The sequence below is a fragment of the Ascaphus truei genome, chromosome 1 (assembly GCF_040206685.1).
Source record: "Ascaphus truei isolate aAscTru1 chromosome 1, aAscTru1.hap1, whole genome shotgun sequence".
Classification (NCBI taxonomy): Eukaryota; Metazoa; Chordata; class Amphibia; order Anura; family Ascaphidae; genus Ascaphus; species Ascaphus truei.
Genome location: NC_134483.1, coordinates 17,244,944 through 17,262,908, shown reverse-complemented (window position 1 = coordinate 17,262,908; position 17,965 = coordinate 17,244,944). Strand labels below are relative to the sequence as shown.

Sequence of the window (17,965 nt, the reverse complement as noted above, 5' to 3'; positions counted from 1 at the left end):
ACAGTTACTGTGAAATTAGCGCCATGAATCAACAGCGATGTCAGCAACGATGGAGCAGAGAGCCGCACGTGAGCTCCCCAACGTAATTAGGCGAAAAAACGGAGATAGTACAGCTGCAGTTCAAGCTGACTTTATTATATAAAATATATATATTTTTTTTTTCATTCAATATGTGCATCAATACAATCTGCACACTGACACGTGATTAGCTAAGTTGCCGATCGATCCGTTCCCCTGTAATCGATCGCTTTGCTCAGGGTTATTTAATTCCGTTATTGCTGGACCACATTACCCACGATGCAAAGTCCTGTGTGGAAGATCATGTGACCAGGCAGGCACTAGATACAATTGGTGCACTGCTAAAGAGAGGGCGGGGCTCAAGAGCAGGAGCCTGTCTCAGGAGGGGAAGGGGGTGGGACTTTATAAATGGTTTCTATAGAAACAAAAATGCTTGCTACATGATAATACATTTAAAATATCTTTAAAAATTGTTTTTTATTTTTAAAAATGCTACAACTATTTTCTCATAGTACGGAACTGATTTATTAAAAAAAAATAACACGTAGAATATTGCTTGAACTGCAGCTTTAAAACATTTTTAAATACTAATACAAATATTTTGTGAAGCCAAATTTTGATGGGATGGATGATCATTCCTTTGTTATCACATCCCTACCCTTTCTCTTGCTTCTCTGCTCTCCCCCCCCCCCCCATACTTGTTGATACAGTAAACCAGTCCAAATATCCCAGGTCCCCCATCCCGCTGCTGCAATCAGAGCCAGGAGCGCTGCTTTTGATGGCACTTTATCACTAGACACCATCACTAAACAGTGGAAGAAGTGCGGTTAAGTCCATTGGAGCAAAAATGGGGCCCCAGGCACCGGAGAGGGGCCCCTTGGGAATACCACCTCCCCCCCTCTCCCCCCCCTGAAACCCTCCTGCGAGACCACCGTGGTACCTGGGCGGAGTGAAAGGCGCCGGGTGCAGGAATAGATGCGCCACGAGGAGATCCACGCACTCCTCGGAGAAGCCGTTGCCCAGGAGCTGCGCGTTGATCCAGCGCTTGGCGAGGCGCGACGTGCACCCGAAGGCAGGGTGCTGCTGCTGGAGGCTGGGGAGACAGGGCGCGGGGTCAGTGCATGCGCCTCCAACCCCCAGCTATCAATGCACAGGGTGGGGAGGAGGATTGGTGTGCAGGGGGGGGGGGGGGGGTTAAGAAATTGTAAACACCGTCTTTACTACCTTTATGGAAAATAAAGTCAGCCGGAAACATTTGGAGCTTTAAGCAGGGGGGGGGGGGGGGGGGAACTACTACTTCAACAACAACAACAACGTGTATTGTAAAGAAAAGGTAAGAGCGACTTAATATTCAATGTCTGGTCTGTGGTGTGTGTCAGGGACGAGAGATGTCTCGGGAGAACGACACGCACAAAACCAAAGCTGATGTTCCCCAACACTAAAAATAAGCGGAACGCGTGAGGGTCTGTCCCGGTATTATAACTTGCACCTGGCTGCAGCGGGCCCATAGCGCCTTAGACCTTGCTAAATGCCTGACAATGTACAGATGTAGCAAGCTTCAGTTACCAAATAACACAGAATACGGTGTTAGAACGCAGAATATCACGCCGCTGCCATAGGGTTCAATGTGGCAGAGATAACTCATAACAATACCGTATTAAGTGCCAGCGGGAGCAGTACTGCTCACTACTTCTGTACATTACAGTTTTTGTCTTCTACAGCGGCTCCAGTTGATCAAGGGGATCTGGCCAAATAAATCCGATCCCTTTTACTGGCTGACAAGGGAGGACGATCAGGATATAGACGATGAGACCGAGTGTTATTTCACTACAGCCTTTGATACCGTTTCACACAGGCTCGGGCCTAATAAAAGGCGAATGGATAGAAATATGGGATGAGCGGGAGACAGAGCTGTAGTAACCAGGACCCAGTAAATAATACGGTCCCCAGGGGCCGTGCATGGCAGAGTCACACCTGTCCAGCAGCAAATAACGAAGACCTGATAACTTCTCATGCCCGTGAAATAATAAACTGGGGGGGAAATTCTGCAAAAACAGCAACGTTTTTGAAAATAAATAAAACTAAACTCCACAAGTTCACGTTCTGGCTTGTTACTGGAAGCCATTTTTAGGGGAATGTTGCTTTAAGGACCGCAATATATGCACAGCACGATGGACAGGAGGGCGAGACGGGTGTTAGGGACCTTCACAGCACATACGGGGTTACAGGAATTAAAAAAGGCCCATAGGAATCACACTAAAAACAGGAAACTGTGAGACCGGAGCTGCGGTAAGAGGCATCTCTTTACTGGAAGGTTAGAGAAGGCACGGAAGGGACTCGGGCAAAATGTTTGGGGCAAACAATGAGTTCACAACCGCCTTTAGTGCCGGAGGGGGGTGCACGCCATTGGGGAAAGGGCGGGGCGCGCACTGCGCTGGAGGCTTATCCGACACGCAATTTTAAAAAATCAGGTCTTCAGGGGCTGCTTACTCACCCGTAACTGGGGCACCTGACAGCACGGTTTGTGACGCCCTGTGTGCCCAGGTATTAAAGTGCTAGTTACACAGTCAGCAGAGTAATAATAGGAAGAAATACCCGTGCAGCGTGCTGGTCAGGTGAGGCAGGTGAAGCGTCTCCAGCTCGAGCTGCCGGGATTCCTCCGTGTCGTGCGATTTCAGCATCCCCTCGGGGGTTACAAACTCCTTCATGTACTGCGGCTCCCGGTGATACGCCACCTGCACGCGGAACACAAAGCCGTCCTGCGGAGACAGGGGGGGGGGGGGGGGGGATCAGAGGGGCACAAAGCCGTCCTGCAGAGACATGGGGGGGGGGGGGGGATCAGAGGGGCACAAAGCCGTCCTGCGGAGACATGGGGGGGGGGGGGGGATCAGAGGGGCACAAAGCCGTCCTGCGGAGACATGGGGGGTGGGGGGGATCAGAGGGGCACAAAGCCGTCCTGCAGAGACATGGGGGGGGGGGATCAGAGGGGCACAAAGCCGTCCTGCAGAGACATGGGGGGGGGGGATCAGAGGGGCACAAAGCCGTCCTGCGGAGACATGGGGGGTGGGGGGGATCAGAGGGGCACAAAGCCGTCCTGCAGAGACATGTGGGGGGGGGGGGGGTCAGAAGGGCACAAAGCCGTCCTGCAGAGACATGGGGGGGGGGAGGGGATCAGAAGGGCACAAAGCCGTCCTGCAGAGAAATGGGTGGGGGGGGGGGATCAGAGGGGCACAAAGCCGTCCTGCAGAGACATGGGGGGGGGGGGGGGGATCAGAGGGGCACAAAGCCGTCCTGCGGAGACATGGGGGGGGGGGGGGCGGGGATCAGAGGGGCACAAAGCCGTCCTGCGGAGACATGGGGGGGGGGGGGATCAGAAGGGCACAAAGCCGTCCTGCAGAGACATGGGGGGGGGGGGCGGGGATCAGAGGGGCACAAAGCCGTCCTGCAGAGACATGGGGGGGGGGGGGGATCAGTAGGGCACAAAGCCGTCCTGCAGAGACATGGGGGGGGGGGATCAGAAGGGCACAAAGCCGTCCTGCAGAGACATGGGGGGGGGGGGAATCAGAGGGGCACAAGCCGTCCTGCAGAGACAAGGGGGGGGGATCAGAAGGGCACAAAGCCGTCCTGCAGAGACATGGGGGGGGGAATCAGAGGGGCACAAAGCCGTCCTGCAGAGACATGGGGGGGGGGGAATCAGAGGGGCACAAAGCCGTCCTGCAGAGACATGGGGGGGGGGGATCAGAGGGGCACAAAGCCGTCCTGCAGAGACATGGGGGGGGGGGGGAACAGAAGGGCACAAAGCCGTCCTGCAGAGACATGGGGGGGGGGATCAGAAGGGCACAAAGCCGTCCTGCAGAGACATGGGGGGGGGGGGGAATCAGAGGGGCACAAAGCCGTCCTGCAGAGACATGGGGGGGGGGGGGGGAATCAGAGGGGCACAAAGCCGTCCTGCAGAGACATGGGGGGAGGGGGGGGATCAGAAGGGCACAAAGCCGTCCTGCAGAGACATGGGGGGGGGGGGGATCAGAAGGGCAGCGGAGACGTTTCTTAGCCGATCAGGGTAACGTTAATACGGCAAAGCTATAATACTCCCGAGTATCCTCTCAGGTCCTCCACAGCTCCCCATAGCCTGCTTCCCCGCCCCATCATGACATCACACAGTGGTTAAGCTGCAGGGGATTCTGGGTAGTGACATGCAAATGAGCACCCAGTGGGCGTGTCACTTAGCTGTTAAATGTATGTAGTAAAGGGAGGGGAAGCCAAGCCTGGGACAACATACAGAATGGACCCGCACGCCAAAAAAACTTTGGGGTATTCTATTACCCCCTGCGCCCCGTTCCTCTGCCAGCGATCGCTGCCGTCCACGTATAGCGTGTGTGTGCGTGTGCAGGAGGGAACGCACAAAGTGACCTCATTCACACAAACACTAATTTGGCAGATAATGGACACTCGCTGCCCACACCAAGTTGCGACAATTCGCAAGGTTAAAAAACAAAAGCCGCCCCGTAGCCCTTAATCTCGTCAATATTGTCTGATTCTTTCAGACATCCAGTTTAAAGAAAACGCTAACATTTCAGTTTATTAGAGAAAAAAATAATAATGATAATAATAATGATGATAATGATGATACTGATGATAATGATGATACTGATGATCATGATGATCATGATGATCATGATGATCATGATGATCATGATGATCATGATGATCATGATGATCATGATGATCATGATGATCATGATGATCATGATGATCATGATGATCATGATGATAATGATGATAATGATGATAATGATGATAATGATGATAATAATGATGATAATAATAATAATGATAATAATAATGATAATAATGATAATAATGATAATGATAATAATAATAATAATGATAATAATAATAATAATAATAATGATAATGATAATAATGATAATAATAATAATGATAATAATGATAATAATAATAATGATAATAATACAGTCCACTTTCATCACGGCAAATTTGTAGCAAACGGACTTGGGAATACCCAGAGCTGTAAAACAGTACCCAGGCCGACATGGGATAGGCGGACACCCACTTCAAAGTAGATCACAATCCATCACCTGGGCAGCTGGCTCTTACCGTGAGCACATCGGTGAGAGCGGCCCTGGCTCTTACCGTGAGCACATCGGTGTGAGTGGCACTGGCTCTTACCGTGAGCACATCGGTGTGAGCGCCCTGGCTCTTACCGTGAGCACATCGGTGTGAGTGGCACTGGCTCTTACCGTGAGCACATCGGTGTGAGCGGCACTGGCTCTTACCGTGAGCACATCGGTGTGAGTGGCACTGGCTCTTACCGTGAGCACATCGGTGTGAGCGCCCTGGCTCTTACCGTGAGCACATCGGTGTGAGTGGCACTGGCTCTTACCGTGAGCACATCGGTGTGAGCGCCCTGGCTCTTACCGTGAGCACATCGGTGTGAGCGCCCTGGCTCTTACCGTGAGCACATCGGTGTGAGTGGCACTGGCTCTTACCGTGAGCACATCGGTGTGAGCGCCCTGGCTCTTACTGTGAGCACATCGGTGTGAGCGGCCCTGGCTCTTACCGTGAGCACATCAGTGTGAGAGGCCCTGGCTCTTACTGTGAGCACATCGGTGTGAGTGGCCCTGGCTCTTACCGTGAGCACATCGGTGTGAGCGGCCCTGGCTCTTGCCTTGAGCACATCGGTGTGAGTGGCCCTGTCTTACCTTGAGCACATCGGTGTGAGTGGCCCTGGTTTACCTTGAGCACATCGGTGTGAGCGGCCCTGGCTCTTGCCTTGAGCACATCGGTGTGAGCGGCCCTGGCTCTTACCGTGAGCACATCGGTGTGAGTGGCACTGGCTCTTACCGTGAGCACATCGGTGTGAGCGGCCCTGGCTCTTACCGTGAGCACATCGGTGTGAGCGGCACTGGCTCTTACCTTGAGCACATCGGTGTGAGCGGCCCTGGCTCTTACCGTGAGCACATCGGTGTGAGTGGCACTGGCTCTTACCGTGAGCACATCGGTGTGAGCGCCCTGGCTCTTACCGTGAGCACATCGGTGTGAGCGGCCCTGGCTCTTACCTTGAACACATCGGTGTGAGCGGCCCTGGCTCTTACCGTGAGCACATCGGTGTGAGCGGCCCTGGCTCTTACCGTGAGCACATCAGTGTGAGCGGCCCTGGCTCTTACTGTGAGCACATCGGTGTGAGTGGCCCTGGCTCTTACCGTGAGCACATCGGTGTGAGCGGCCCTGGCTCTTGCCTTGAGCACATCGGTGTGAGTGGCCCTGTCTTACCTTGAGCACATCGGTGTGAGTGGCCCTGGTTTACCGTGAGCACATCGGTGTGAGCGGCCCTGGCTCTTACCGTGAGCACATCGGTGTGAGTGGCACTGGCTCTTACCGTGAGCACATCGGTGTGAGCGGCACTGGCTTACCTTGAACACATCGGTGTGAGCGGCACTGGCTTTGCAGAGCAGCTGGTGTTGGGACCTCAGGAGCTCGGCCAGTCGGATCTGGAAGGCGGCTTTGACCCGTGTGATGGCATCTTTATCCTGGGGCCACTTCCCACTTCCTTCCATGTGGCATATCACTGGAAGGAGAAGGAGACGCATTGCAGACACAGGGATCCTTATGCTACAGCAGGTTCTCCCACCAGGCAAGTGTGGCCTCTTTCACCATGTTAAAACGTAAAGGTTGGGCGGCTTCTGGGAAATGAAATACAAGCTGAATATCTTCGGGGGAAGTGTTTGTCAGTAAAGTGTTTCCTTTACCGTTAGCTCACTCTGTTCTTATCAGCCAATAAAGATAAGGGGAGGGGGAGGAGCTATGCCCGTGTAAACTCTTGCAGAATAAACAGTGAGAATTCGGTTGATCGGACTGCGGAAAAGCAAACTCTCCCCTTCCCAGCTCATTGTGTAGGTTACATGTAACCACGGCCATGTGAGGGGGTTGAGGACTGGTGCTGAGCACTACTGGTGTAACTGCTGCTCTGTAATGGTCATTATGCCAAACCGCCCTCTCCTATTTATATTGCCTCCCTGCCCAGTCGCCACGGGAGGGTGAAACCCTGGGACTCGGCGTTCATTACACAGCGGACTTACCTTTCATAGGAGCTACATACGCCGGGCAAGGCTTCTCTATAGAGGGGGCGAGGCTCCTCTTGTCCCTTACAACAACGAAGTATGACCAGTCCGGCTTCACAGGCGCAGGCGGGAACACCTGGGGGGCAGAAACACAATGTATTACTGTACTGCACAATACCACGCGCTCAGCGGCAATCCTTGCTCTGAGCTCACGTCTGCAACATCCCCAGGAAGCTCATTAACAGGCCCCACCCGGCCCCTCGGGATTATTTAATGCAATAGGGGCAGTTGTGAGCGCAGAAACCTTTATCTGCTGTGCCGCACAACTTAGTGAATATGGGCCTGTACCAAAGAAACCGTTATGGAAGTAAAACCCCGCGGGTCGCCGAAGAACCCCAACATGTTCACTAAACGTGTTGCACGCCGCGGTTACACAGGTCACCGTATTTAACGTATCTTCATCAGGGGTAGAGGGAGAGAGGCCGCCCTATAACGCGAATCCCACTTACGGGTTAAAAAAAGGATCAAAATAGGGCAAGTTTAGGTTTATAAATAAGAAAAAACAAGTAGTGTTGGTATATAAATGATCAATGTTCGTGGTAAAATTTCCTAAAAAAAAACAAGTACCGGTACTCTGTAACCCAAATACCGTAACATTTGACCACTGGGTACTAATTGGGGTTAGGAGACCGGCGCCGGTACCACACAAGCTGTAAAAGCCATGTCAGCACTTTATGGCCATTTCTAAATGGTTGCATTAAAGTGGCAATTCATATAATATCCAGGTGTCTTCCGGGGCTGAGCAGAGGCGCCAAGTTCCATGGGACACCCTCAATGATCAGTTATTAAAAAACAAATCTATCACTAGCTGCAATCTCATCTCGCAGTGATGTCACCGCTTTCTATTGGCCGACAGTGTCAGACTGATCGCAGCGGCCATATTGTTTCTCCTGGAGAATTTCAGAATTAAATCCCTCGGGAACGAGGAGGCCCCTCAGCCCGGAGCCCCGGGGTCCAACCCTAGTTTGAAAGAAAGCTCATACGCCGGGAAGAAGCTCAGGTGCCTTATTATAATCACAATCTTCTTATTGCCGATAAGAGAAGCCCACTTCCCGACCCCTTCTCGGCCTTCATCAGGCACGCACGGCTTGGAATGAAACATTGGCTTTTTCCTAATGGCCATAAAATAGCCTTGTGACCTTATATACGGCAGTGGAAATAAAGTCTTATATCTGCAATCAGTGCGACAGAAGTGTGGAATCTGGTCCCCTGATATTGGGAAGTATAACAGAATCAACTAATTAGTGAAACGGTGGATCCCGGGAGGTGACTCGTTGTAGTCGGTCCTGAACCCAGGGCTATGATGGGCTCTCAGGATACTTCCACTTATAAAAACACACATAACCCCCTCCCCAAATATATAAACGCTGTTACTCACATCCGTGTAGCGGAGGGATGGGTGGGTCCCCTGGACAGACGTGACCGTTAAAGGGAGGTCCTCCAAGTTCCAAATCTTTCTGCTCAGGTCATCGTAAGACTTCACGATGCTGACCGTCTGCTCCTCACCGGTACCTGTCTGAGTGAGGCGGAGGGGTCATTACAGCCAGGCTTATCCAGGGGGCAGTACAGCCAGGCGTGTCCCGGGGGCATTACAGCCAGGCGTGTCCCGGGGGCAGTACAGCCAGGCGTGAAAGGGGGGCAGTACAGCCAGGCGTGTCCCGGGGTCATTACAGCCAGGCGTGTCCCGGGGGGCAGTACAGCCAGGCGTGTCCGGGGGGCAGTACAGCCAGGCGTGTCCGGGGGGCAGTACAGCCAGGCGTGTCCGGGGGGCATTACAGCCAGGCGTGTCCCGGGGGCATTACAACCAGGCGTGTCCCGGGGGCATTACAGCCAGGCGTGTCCCGGGGGCATTACAGCCAGGCGTGTCCCGGGGGCATTACAGCCAGGCGTGTCCCGGGGGCATTACAGCCAGGCGTGTCCCGGGGGCATTACAGCCAGGCGTGTCCCGGGGGCATTACAGCCAGGCGTGTCCCGGGGGCATTACAGCCAGGCGTGTCCCGGGGGCATTACAGCCAGGCGTGTCCCGGGGGCATTACAGCCAGGCGTGTCCCGGGGGCATTACAGCCAGGCGTGTCCCGGGGGCAGTACAGCCAGGCGTGTCCGGGGGGCAGTACAGCCAGGCGTGTCCCGGGGGCAGTACAGCCAGGCGTGTCCCAGGGGGCAGTACAGCCAGGCGTGTCCCGGGGGCAGTACAGCCAGGCGTGTCCCAGGGGGCAGTACAGCCAGGCGTGTCCCGGGGGCAGTACAGCCAGGCGTGTCCCGGGGTCACGGAGCGGAACGTGGGCCCCCCTCTAATTACTGGCCATACACAGCTACATAATCTTGTCTATACACTTAGACCGATATCTAACCAAAAGAAAGACCTAAAGAAGAAGTGTACCCCTCACCCCTCTGTGTGTGTGTGTGTGTGTGTGTGTGTGTGTGTGTGTGTGTGTGTGTGTGTGTGTGTGTGTGTACAACGCCTGCAGCTGCGCTTCCCGAACACGTCTAAAAAAGTGCCCCGTTACCCAGGCGCGGGCTGCTGCGATTACAGTTTAGCTTTAAAGACGCTTGCAGAGAATCATCTCGATGGCCATCGTTAAAGGTCCCCGTAAATATTCTGCATCAACATCTCTTAAACAGAACTATTTCTGTGTAATGTCGGAGAGGCTCAGGGAGCGCGAGACACGCGTTTCTCCTCTGCCGTACTACCCTGTGCAGCAGGGGGGGGGGGGGAGGGGCACGAGAGAGGGAGGGAGTGTGGAGATGCGTTTCCTCACTGCTGTATTAGGCGTGAGATATAGTGCTGCTGCGCGTCAATTATAATAGGCCGTATTAGCCAGGCGTTTGTATACTAGGGACGCGCGCGTCCGTGAGCGGTGGCGCGGCAGAGCGCTCCTGTGTGTACCTCTCTCCCTCTGGTGATGACCGTGTCCAGCAGCGAGCCCGTGTAGCTGACGCAGGATTCCGGTATATCAGCGTGTCTGGGGAAAAACACACACGTGTTCAAACTACCTGAGTCACGGTCCAGCTGCGGCCTGAAACGCCGACTGCTCCGTGCGCATAAAAATAGATGATAAAAAAAACCACGCTGCTCCTTTCTTTCTATTCTTCCTCCTCCCACCATCTTGTATTTAACAATCTCTACACAAATCCCTCCTTTACATCGCAATAGTTACAGAGACACCTCCTCCTGGGAATAGCAGAGGAAACATTGGGAAACCGTTGTACAGGATCATATTTAATCATTTAATTGTTTGCGGTTAGTTTCACACCGGAGATTTATTGTTTTGTGTATTAAAAAAATCAAACTTGAATTCTGCCAAAAAAAATAAAATAAAAAAAAGAAGGATTGCCAGAGCGAGATAAAGAATAAAGCCCCAAGGTACGAGCAGATCTCCACAACACTCCACTACAACCATTCCGGAGACAAAGGGAGGCTCCCGAGTGCAGCGTATCACGTAATAAAATACATTAAAGGGGGGCAGGACCCCACGTCTCGCAGCCCAGGAGCCTCTTCTCCAGAACAAGCTCAAAGGTGGGACTTTAAGGCGCAAACCTCCCCCCCGTTACACAATGTTGTATACGTGTTCGTCACAATGACCCAGTTACCCCGCCTGCGGCAGGAAACGGCAGCAGTGTTGTAGGTGGTTAAAATGTTAGGACAAAGGGCGCTGTAACTAAATATTGCATTGTTTTTAATAGGAACTAGAAAAAAATGCTTTATATTTAAGAGAGAGAGGGGGTGTCTACTCATTCAAAATGACCTTATTAAATAGTGGTGTTGTATGCTGCATAACATACTGAGACACCTGGCTACACGGCCCTCTCCTAAGAGACCGCAACACCACGTATATAAAAGGTGCGTCTATGTATACACCCAGAAAACAGATATACCAACATTTGCCACCTAATGTTAAATTCTACTCTCCGTGCGCCGTTATTGGCTAAATATCCAGCTTGTGCCATCGTTGCTTTGTTACTCTCCTGTCCAGGATCAGATTTGGCCTGGGCCAAGGTCGGCAAAACTTTCCACCCCTATATCATTTTGCCGCGCTTTCGGGCCTATCGAACCTAATGGGAAGTCACTTACCTGTGTCCTGCCGCCTCCTTTCTGCCGCGCTCCTGTTCCTTTGGAATCCCACCGTCAAATGATGTTATGACGTCGCGTTTCCATGGCAAAGCGCCGCCACGGCGTCATTTGACGCTGGGATTCCAAAGGAGCGGTAGCACGCCAGAAAGGAGGCGGCAGGCACAGGCACGTGCCCAAGGGCGGCGAACAATGAGATCTGCCGCTGCCTCTTCCCTTATTAACTTAAGGCTTGGAACCCGTGTAAAGCCAAGTTATAGGACCCCTGTGTGTACGAGCAGCCGCCCTGAGACCCCGCGGGTCCCGGAAACGCCTCATACTCACAGCTGCAGCAGGTGCTTCACAATGAGCGCGGGGACCATGCGCTTCTCGTGCACGGTGCCGCCCGGCCATACCACCGCCTCGCAGATAGAACCGTCCTGGAACCGTCGCAGCTCAGATTTCGACCCCCAGAACTTCTGGAACTCCACCGCCTGCAAAGAGACAGAGACTCGGAACCAGCGCTCGGGCCTGGGACAGCCCTGGGCGCGCACTGCTGGGGTATTACATTATCAAAGTGCCACCCTTTGGATGTTAATCAGATTGGGACGGGGGGCGGGGGGGAAGACGCGAATTATTATTGCTACTATATATTTAATTTGTTAATTATTAGAATTATGGATTCATTATATGTTTTGTCATTTTGAACGGTTCTCGGGTTAGTTACAAAAAAAATAAAAAAATGGTCAACTTTACTGCGAAACTATTGAGATCCGATACAAATTCCTGCACCATCGCGGTTAAATGAGATTTTACATTGCGGAACAGTGGTGCTTTTCAGCCGTTTAAAACCAGCCACAAATATATGGAGCCCCTTAAAAATATATTCTCTGGGAGACCTACTACTCAATTACTCAATTACATATGACGAAGTTGAGACATTAGGGGGTCTGACATAACAGCACTAGGATCAAAGCAGCCATTTTGTTTCGACTATTTTCAGTCCGCCATCTTGTCTTGTCTTTGTGAGTTTTAATGTCATCATTCTATGTGAAGAAATCTGTGTGAAACAGACAGGGAATGTTTTCGCTCCTAGCTGACTTTATTGATCTTTCCTCATCCAATCAGCTTCAAATTGAAAGTGTAAACAGGCTAGAAGCTGTGAGAAACCTTGCGATAAGCTCAGATTCTTAGGCCCGGGCCATAGAGGGGGGGAGCCGTGCTGAGGCGAGTGGACGCTGAGGCTCGCCTGCAGAAGCTGGGCGATTTCATGCCCATACAGGCGAGCCAGCGTCCGCGATCGGAGGTGGGGGGAGACTGTAGGGAGGCGGGGCAGTGACGTCGCTGGGCCAATCGCCCGCGACGCACTGACGTCGACGTCACGGCGCCGTGACGTTGACGCAGCCCCACTCTCATTGGAGGGTTTCAGCCGACAGCGCGCTGAAAAACAGCTTGGCGCTCGGCTGAAACCTCCAACTCCTCCGCACGCCTGCGGACGCTCGCGTGAGCCCCCTCTCAAGGCATCCTCATTGAGGATGCAGGGGCTCAGCGCGGAGCGTCCGCACGCCTCAGCACGGCCTGTCCTTCTATGGACACGGCCTTACAGAGAAACTGATTCTCATACAATGTGCCAAGTGGCAGAATAGGTACATCCCATTTAACCCCATTATGGTTTTTAGCTGACAGACAGTTATCCAGTATTATGTATTACAAAATGACATCAGCTTTAGCATTGTTATGTATTACAAAATGAGGTAATACTAGTGACGTGCAAGCCCCCCCATAAAGGGGTGGAGCTGTAGGTTTTAGGGTATAAATATATGGCATAACGTGTTATCTGTTAGAGAGCTTTTATTCAAAAGCTGTCTCCTATGTGCACTTGACTTGAATAAATTCACGTGTTATTCTGTTTCAAAATAACCTCAGACTGTGTTTTTTATTTACGCTTTTTCTCACATATATTATTTATAACAAGGGAATTATATATAAGACAGAAGAACAGGTAACTGTCAAAAATATGGCTAAATAAAATGGCGTCTTGAGTAAATGCATCAGTCATAATCAAATGTAGTCATAGGGAAACTGGGAGCTGCTCGTGGGTACCGCCCCACAACAGGGTACCGCCCCACAACAGGGTACCGCCCCACAACATGGTACCGCCCCACAACAGGGTACCGCCCCACAACAGGGTACCGCCCCCCAACAGGGTACCGCCCCACAACAGGGTACCGCCCCACAACAGGGTACCGCCACACAACAGGGTACCGCCACACAACAGGGTACCGCCACACAACAGGGTACAATCCCGGCATTATACTGTACGATTCACATGTTTTTACAGTGTAATTGGATGCTTTTGTGTCGTCTTATTATGACCAGGATATCCGGTTTACGCACTTTCTATCTCCCCCTCCCTCCCGTACTGTAAATCTGTGCTGGGATTAGAGGCCAGAAAAGAAAGTAATAATCAGAGTAGTGATCCTCGATTTCCGCGCCCCACTTTATATTATGTGCGGCCATTTAAAAAACGGATTGTAAAAAAAAAAATTAAAAAAAAAAAAAATTAAAAAAAAAAAAATTAAGTTTTTTTAATCAGAAAATGATCACTTCATACAGAGGATAAAATAGAAGAATGAGAAGGGGCGTCTGGATGGGATTTCCCAATGCAACGCCTCCCAGACCACTATGGCAGCAAAGGAGTTAATGTTATCAATGGCACCATCTCCTGGACAATTGTACTGTGTCTCGTCTCTTCATTAAGTCACAAGGACTCGGCCACACGTCACCTGTCAGAATAATCATCAGCCTGAAAAGGGACCTTAGTACTGATAGTTTGCACTATTTATAACCACGAGTTAGCCATTGGTCTTCTTGCACGAGAGGCCCCAACCATGACCGAGGCCCCAACCATGACCGAGGCCCCAACCATGACCGAGGCCCCAACCATGACCGAGGCCCCAACCATGACCGAGGCCCCAACCATGACCGAGGCCCCAACCATGACCGAGGCCCCAACCATGACCGAGGCCCCAACCATGACCGAGGCCCCAACCATGACCGAGGCCCCAACCATGACCGAGGCCCCAACCATGACCGAGGCCCACCGAAATGGCGATTAAAAGACAATACGAGAGTGATCCTGGGTTTCTCACCTCGGGGTTGTCCGCTGCGGGGCCTTTCTCCAGCACATTGGAGTAAAACTCTTGGCTCAGCAGGAGTCCCACAGAGAGGCAGCCAACGTCCTTGTGCTTTGCAGGGTCCTCGTCCACAGACCACTGGAAAGGGAAGAGAAACATCAACTACAAACCTGAGCCCACACTCACTCATACGTAAACAGGCTGAAGGTCAGACCCTTCCTACAGGGGCAATTCCTAGGATCAAAGTGTATTAATGGCAGTGACATGTCTACGGGGTAACATCTGCCTTTTTAACCCAAGTGACACCTATAAGTATTTTTCAACCATTTTTAAAGTTATTTTGTGAACATGGTGAGCTGAGGCTTGGGAGGGGGTTGATTTCCTCTGGTCAGATACCACGGCACGTTCAACACATGCCAAGTCCTCTTCCCAGTATTGTACTAGACTCTGATAAGGACAGGGTGGGATAATGGTAAAGGTAACACTTTGCCTGGTAAGATTGGTTACGGAAGCCAAGGAGACCAGTACATTATTTACAACGGGTTGTTTCCCTGCCAGCTACGTGAGATCGCACCTCCGACTTCCTCACCTCCACAAGAGGTGAGTCAGTAGGAAAACGGTTGGGCGCCAATAAACTGAACGCGTAGCCAGCAAAGTAGAGGGCACTCCTGGAACTTCCCAAGCCGTCTTACCAGCTCCGAAACGGCAGACTAAGCCGGGCGGGTGAGCGACCTCCATTACTGCCGGACTACACGGCGCACATTCAAAGACTAGCGGATGCAAAATGAGGAGTGTAACAGCACCGCGTGTACTCACAGAGGAGGAAACGTATATCACAAGGCAAGTTCAGCGGTTTATGTCCCTCAACTGGTTCTCCAGAAGGGCCAGATCAGAAAACATTTGGGCCGCACGTTTTACAGTATAATTTAGATATAGTTAAGAGGCTTTAAAATGTACTATATGTCAACATTTTGCAAACATTTGTAACACCTGTACCATATATATTTACGTTACCGAAACGACCATGTACAAAGCACCAAAAGGGAAAAACTGCACTCTGCTACATAAGCAACGAACATGAACTTAGCAGGAGAGCGTGTACAGGCCACACCAGGGCCCGTGTTAGGCCCAGGGGCAGACCAGCGTGTACAGGCCACACCAGGGCCCGTGTAAGCTACCAGAGGCAGACAGCGTGTACAGGCCACACCAGGGCCTGTGTTAGGCCCAGGGGCAGACCAGCGTGTACAGGCCACACCAGGGCCCGTGTTAGGCCCAGGGGCAGACCGTTGAAGAGTCCTGCCAAAGAGGGTCAAAAAATGCTGGACTAACCATGTGAGGCTTTTATTTTTTCACATTGTATGTGCAGTACTGCAGTATCTTTCTATACTAGGGGTGCTCAACTCATGTCCTCAAACCTCCCTCCACCCCCCGCAAACCTCAACAGGTCAGGTTTTCAGGATATCCCTGCTTCAACACAGGTGGCTGAATCAGAAGCTCAGTACTGTGCTGACGCTGGGATATCCTGAAAACCTGACCTGTTGGGGGGGCTTGAGGACTGGAGTTGAGCCCCCCTGTTCTGTACTATGAAGCCACTTGAGATGTGCTTGGATCCAATACTGCATATCCCATTATTCTACGACATTCAGAAACGCCGTCTGCCAACAGACAGGAGAATGCGGCAACCGCCATCACCCCAACAGGGACCCCCCCGAAGTATTCGGACTGGCTACCTCCGGCACCTGCGACAGCGCGTGGGACAGGAGTGTGGCCCTCTGAGCCAGGCCTCTCGCCAGCAGAGACAGGATGAACGGCAGGGCTGTGGCCACGTAATCCCCGCCCCGATCCATCAGTTCATTCAGGAGCTTCATCTTCTTGCAGGCGCCTTGCAGCTTGGTCACGGGCGTCAGACTGCAAAGAAAAGCGGTCAGCAGACGGTGCGGGTGTCAAACGCCTCCGAGACGTCATTATCAAAGTGTGATGGAACGAGGGTACACACGAACACTACTTATTATACAAACCTCTTTTATATAGGAAATGCATACCCGATTGAATTAACCACCTCTTGAAATCTGTAGTAGCACTGTTCTGGCCCAGGCTCACTGTAGCTAATGAGTAGGATCAGGCAGTTAAACTCGCCCACTTTAAAAGGCAGAGTGTCCTATTTTTTGTAACTTTATTGGAGGGGATATACAGGAAGTATAGAATAACTTGGAGGCAACATTTGTGAGAGAGAGGTAAAAAAGCAATGCCTTGTTCTGGGGAAACAGTGAGAGGGGTGGTTACTCACAAGGGTGCTGGCTGGAAAAGGAAATGTACTTGCCTGTACAAGCAGGAACAAGGCAGGGACTGCACCAACCAGCAGGGGGAGGAAGGGCAGCCCAACTCACAGGGGAGTAGAGGGGAGTTGCCAAGGCAATAGGCTCAGAAGCGAGGGAAGGGAGTTACATAATAGCAACTAGGGCTAGGGAACTACAGCATGGGTAAAGAAAAACCCATACAGGGAACAGGACAAGCACAGCATTTTAATGGTACTTCAACAACCGCCTAGATGCTACAGCAAGCTGACCGTGTACAAAGCCCAGTAAGTAATATCAGGCTCCCAACGCCACGGTCATGAGGAACGCCCCCCGTGCTTCTGAACCGCCAGCCTAGGAGCATCAGTTACACAATGAGCCTCTGCTAATGTATTGCAAAGTCACAGGGAAAGAACACTTCCTGCTCATGGTCAGAGAGCTTGTATTGCACGTATGCGTTTCCTTATCCCAGAGCATACTTTGATATACCAGCCTCACATCCTCACACCTTGTACACTATTTCTGTAAGGCACTGTTTATACAATATAAGTGCTATATCACTACATACATACACGCCTGGTGTTTTCCAAGGGCAATGCCTTTAGCACTAAGACACACCTCAAAATAAGCAAGCTCTACAAGGGCCACAATATAGCAGAACCTGTTTGCGTACCTGGTACACACACCCACAAACACATTTATAAAAATACACACACATATTTATGAAATATCCCTTCATTAGCATTCAGTTTCCTTTTTATATACATGTTCTGTTCCTTAGTAATCCAATTGGAAGGTCTCACCTTCTCAAATAGGAGTTTAAATACATACGTTTCTAAATTGCCTCTATATACCAATGTATTAGAATTGAAAGGTTGTTGCTATTTAGTTTCTGTATCCAACGTTGCTTTTCCCATTGGAAAGCGCTCCCGGTTAATTTGATCTAATGACTTGCTTTGGAAGCTGTGGGCAACCTTGAACACTACATACACCTATATCACACGCCGTTAAGCTAGGACATGTCGTTAAGCAATCACACGTCGTTAAAATATCCTCCTGGTGGTCGTTTTTTGATACAACTAAATGCATTGGACCAGAGAGATCTTGAGAGCATTGAAGGCGGAGTAACAACGAGCGAAGACGTCAGCCAGAGACGCTGAGGGAACTTCGAGAACTCTGGAGAACGCGCGGTTAGAGTGCTGCGTGCGAAACAGCACCGTACCTAACCTCGGAGGACTGCGTGCTGCATAAGGATCATCTGATACAGTAGTGTCTCCTCTTAAAGCAATCTTAATCTATCTACACACACACACCAAAATAAAAGTA

General features: G+C 51.3%; 1 protein-coding gene across 2 annotated transcripts in view; it reads right to left on the bottom strand.

Annotated features, from left to right (window-relative positions):
* The window catches only part of NOL6 (nucleolar protein 6), a 104,135-nt gene that overhangs the window by 34,613 nt on the left and 51,557 nt on the right, over positions 1–17,965 (bottom strand). For both annotated transcript variants that reach the window (XM_075583282.1, XM_075583222.1), the window contains exons 12-20: positions 16,076–16,253; positions 14,361–14,483; positions 11,554–11,702; positions 10,048–10,123; positions 8,539–8,676; positions 7,119–7,236; positions 6,453–6,607; positions 2,614–2,777; positions 959–1,111 (exon numbers count right to left, since the gene is read on the bottom strand). In XM_075583282.1, coding sequence (XP_075439397.1) covers positions 959–1,111; positions 2,614–2,777; positions 6,453–6,607; positions 7,119–7,236; positions 8,539–8,676; positions 10,048–10,123; positions 11,554–11,702; positions 14,361–14,483; positions 16,076–16,253 — 1,254 coding nt within the window. The remainder of the gene's footprint in view (positions 1–958; positions 1,112–2,613; positions 2,778–6,452; positions 6,608–7,118; positions 7,237–8,538; positions 8,677–10,047; positions 10,124–11,553; positions 11,703–14,360; positions 14,484–16,075; positions 16,254–17,965) is intronic.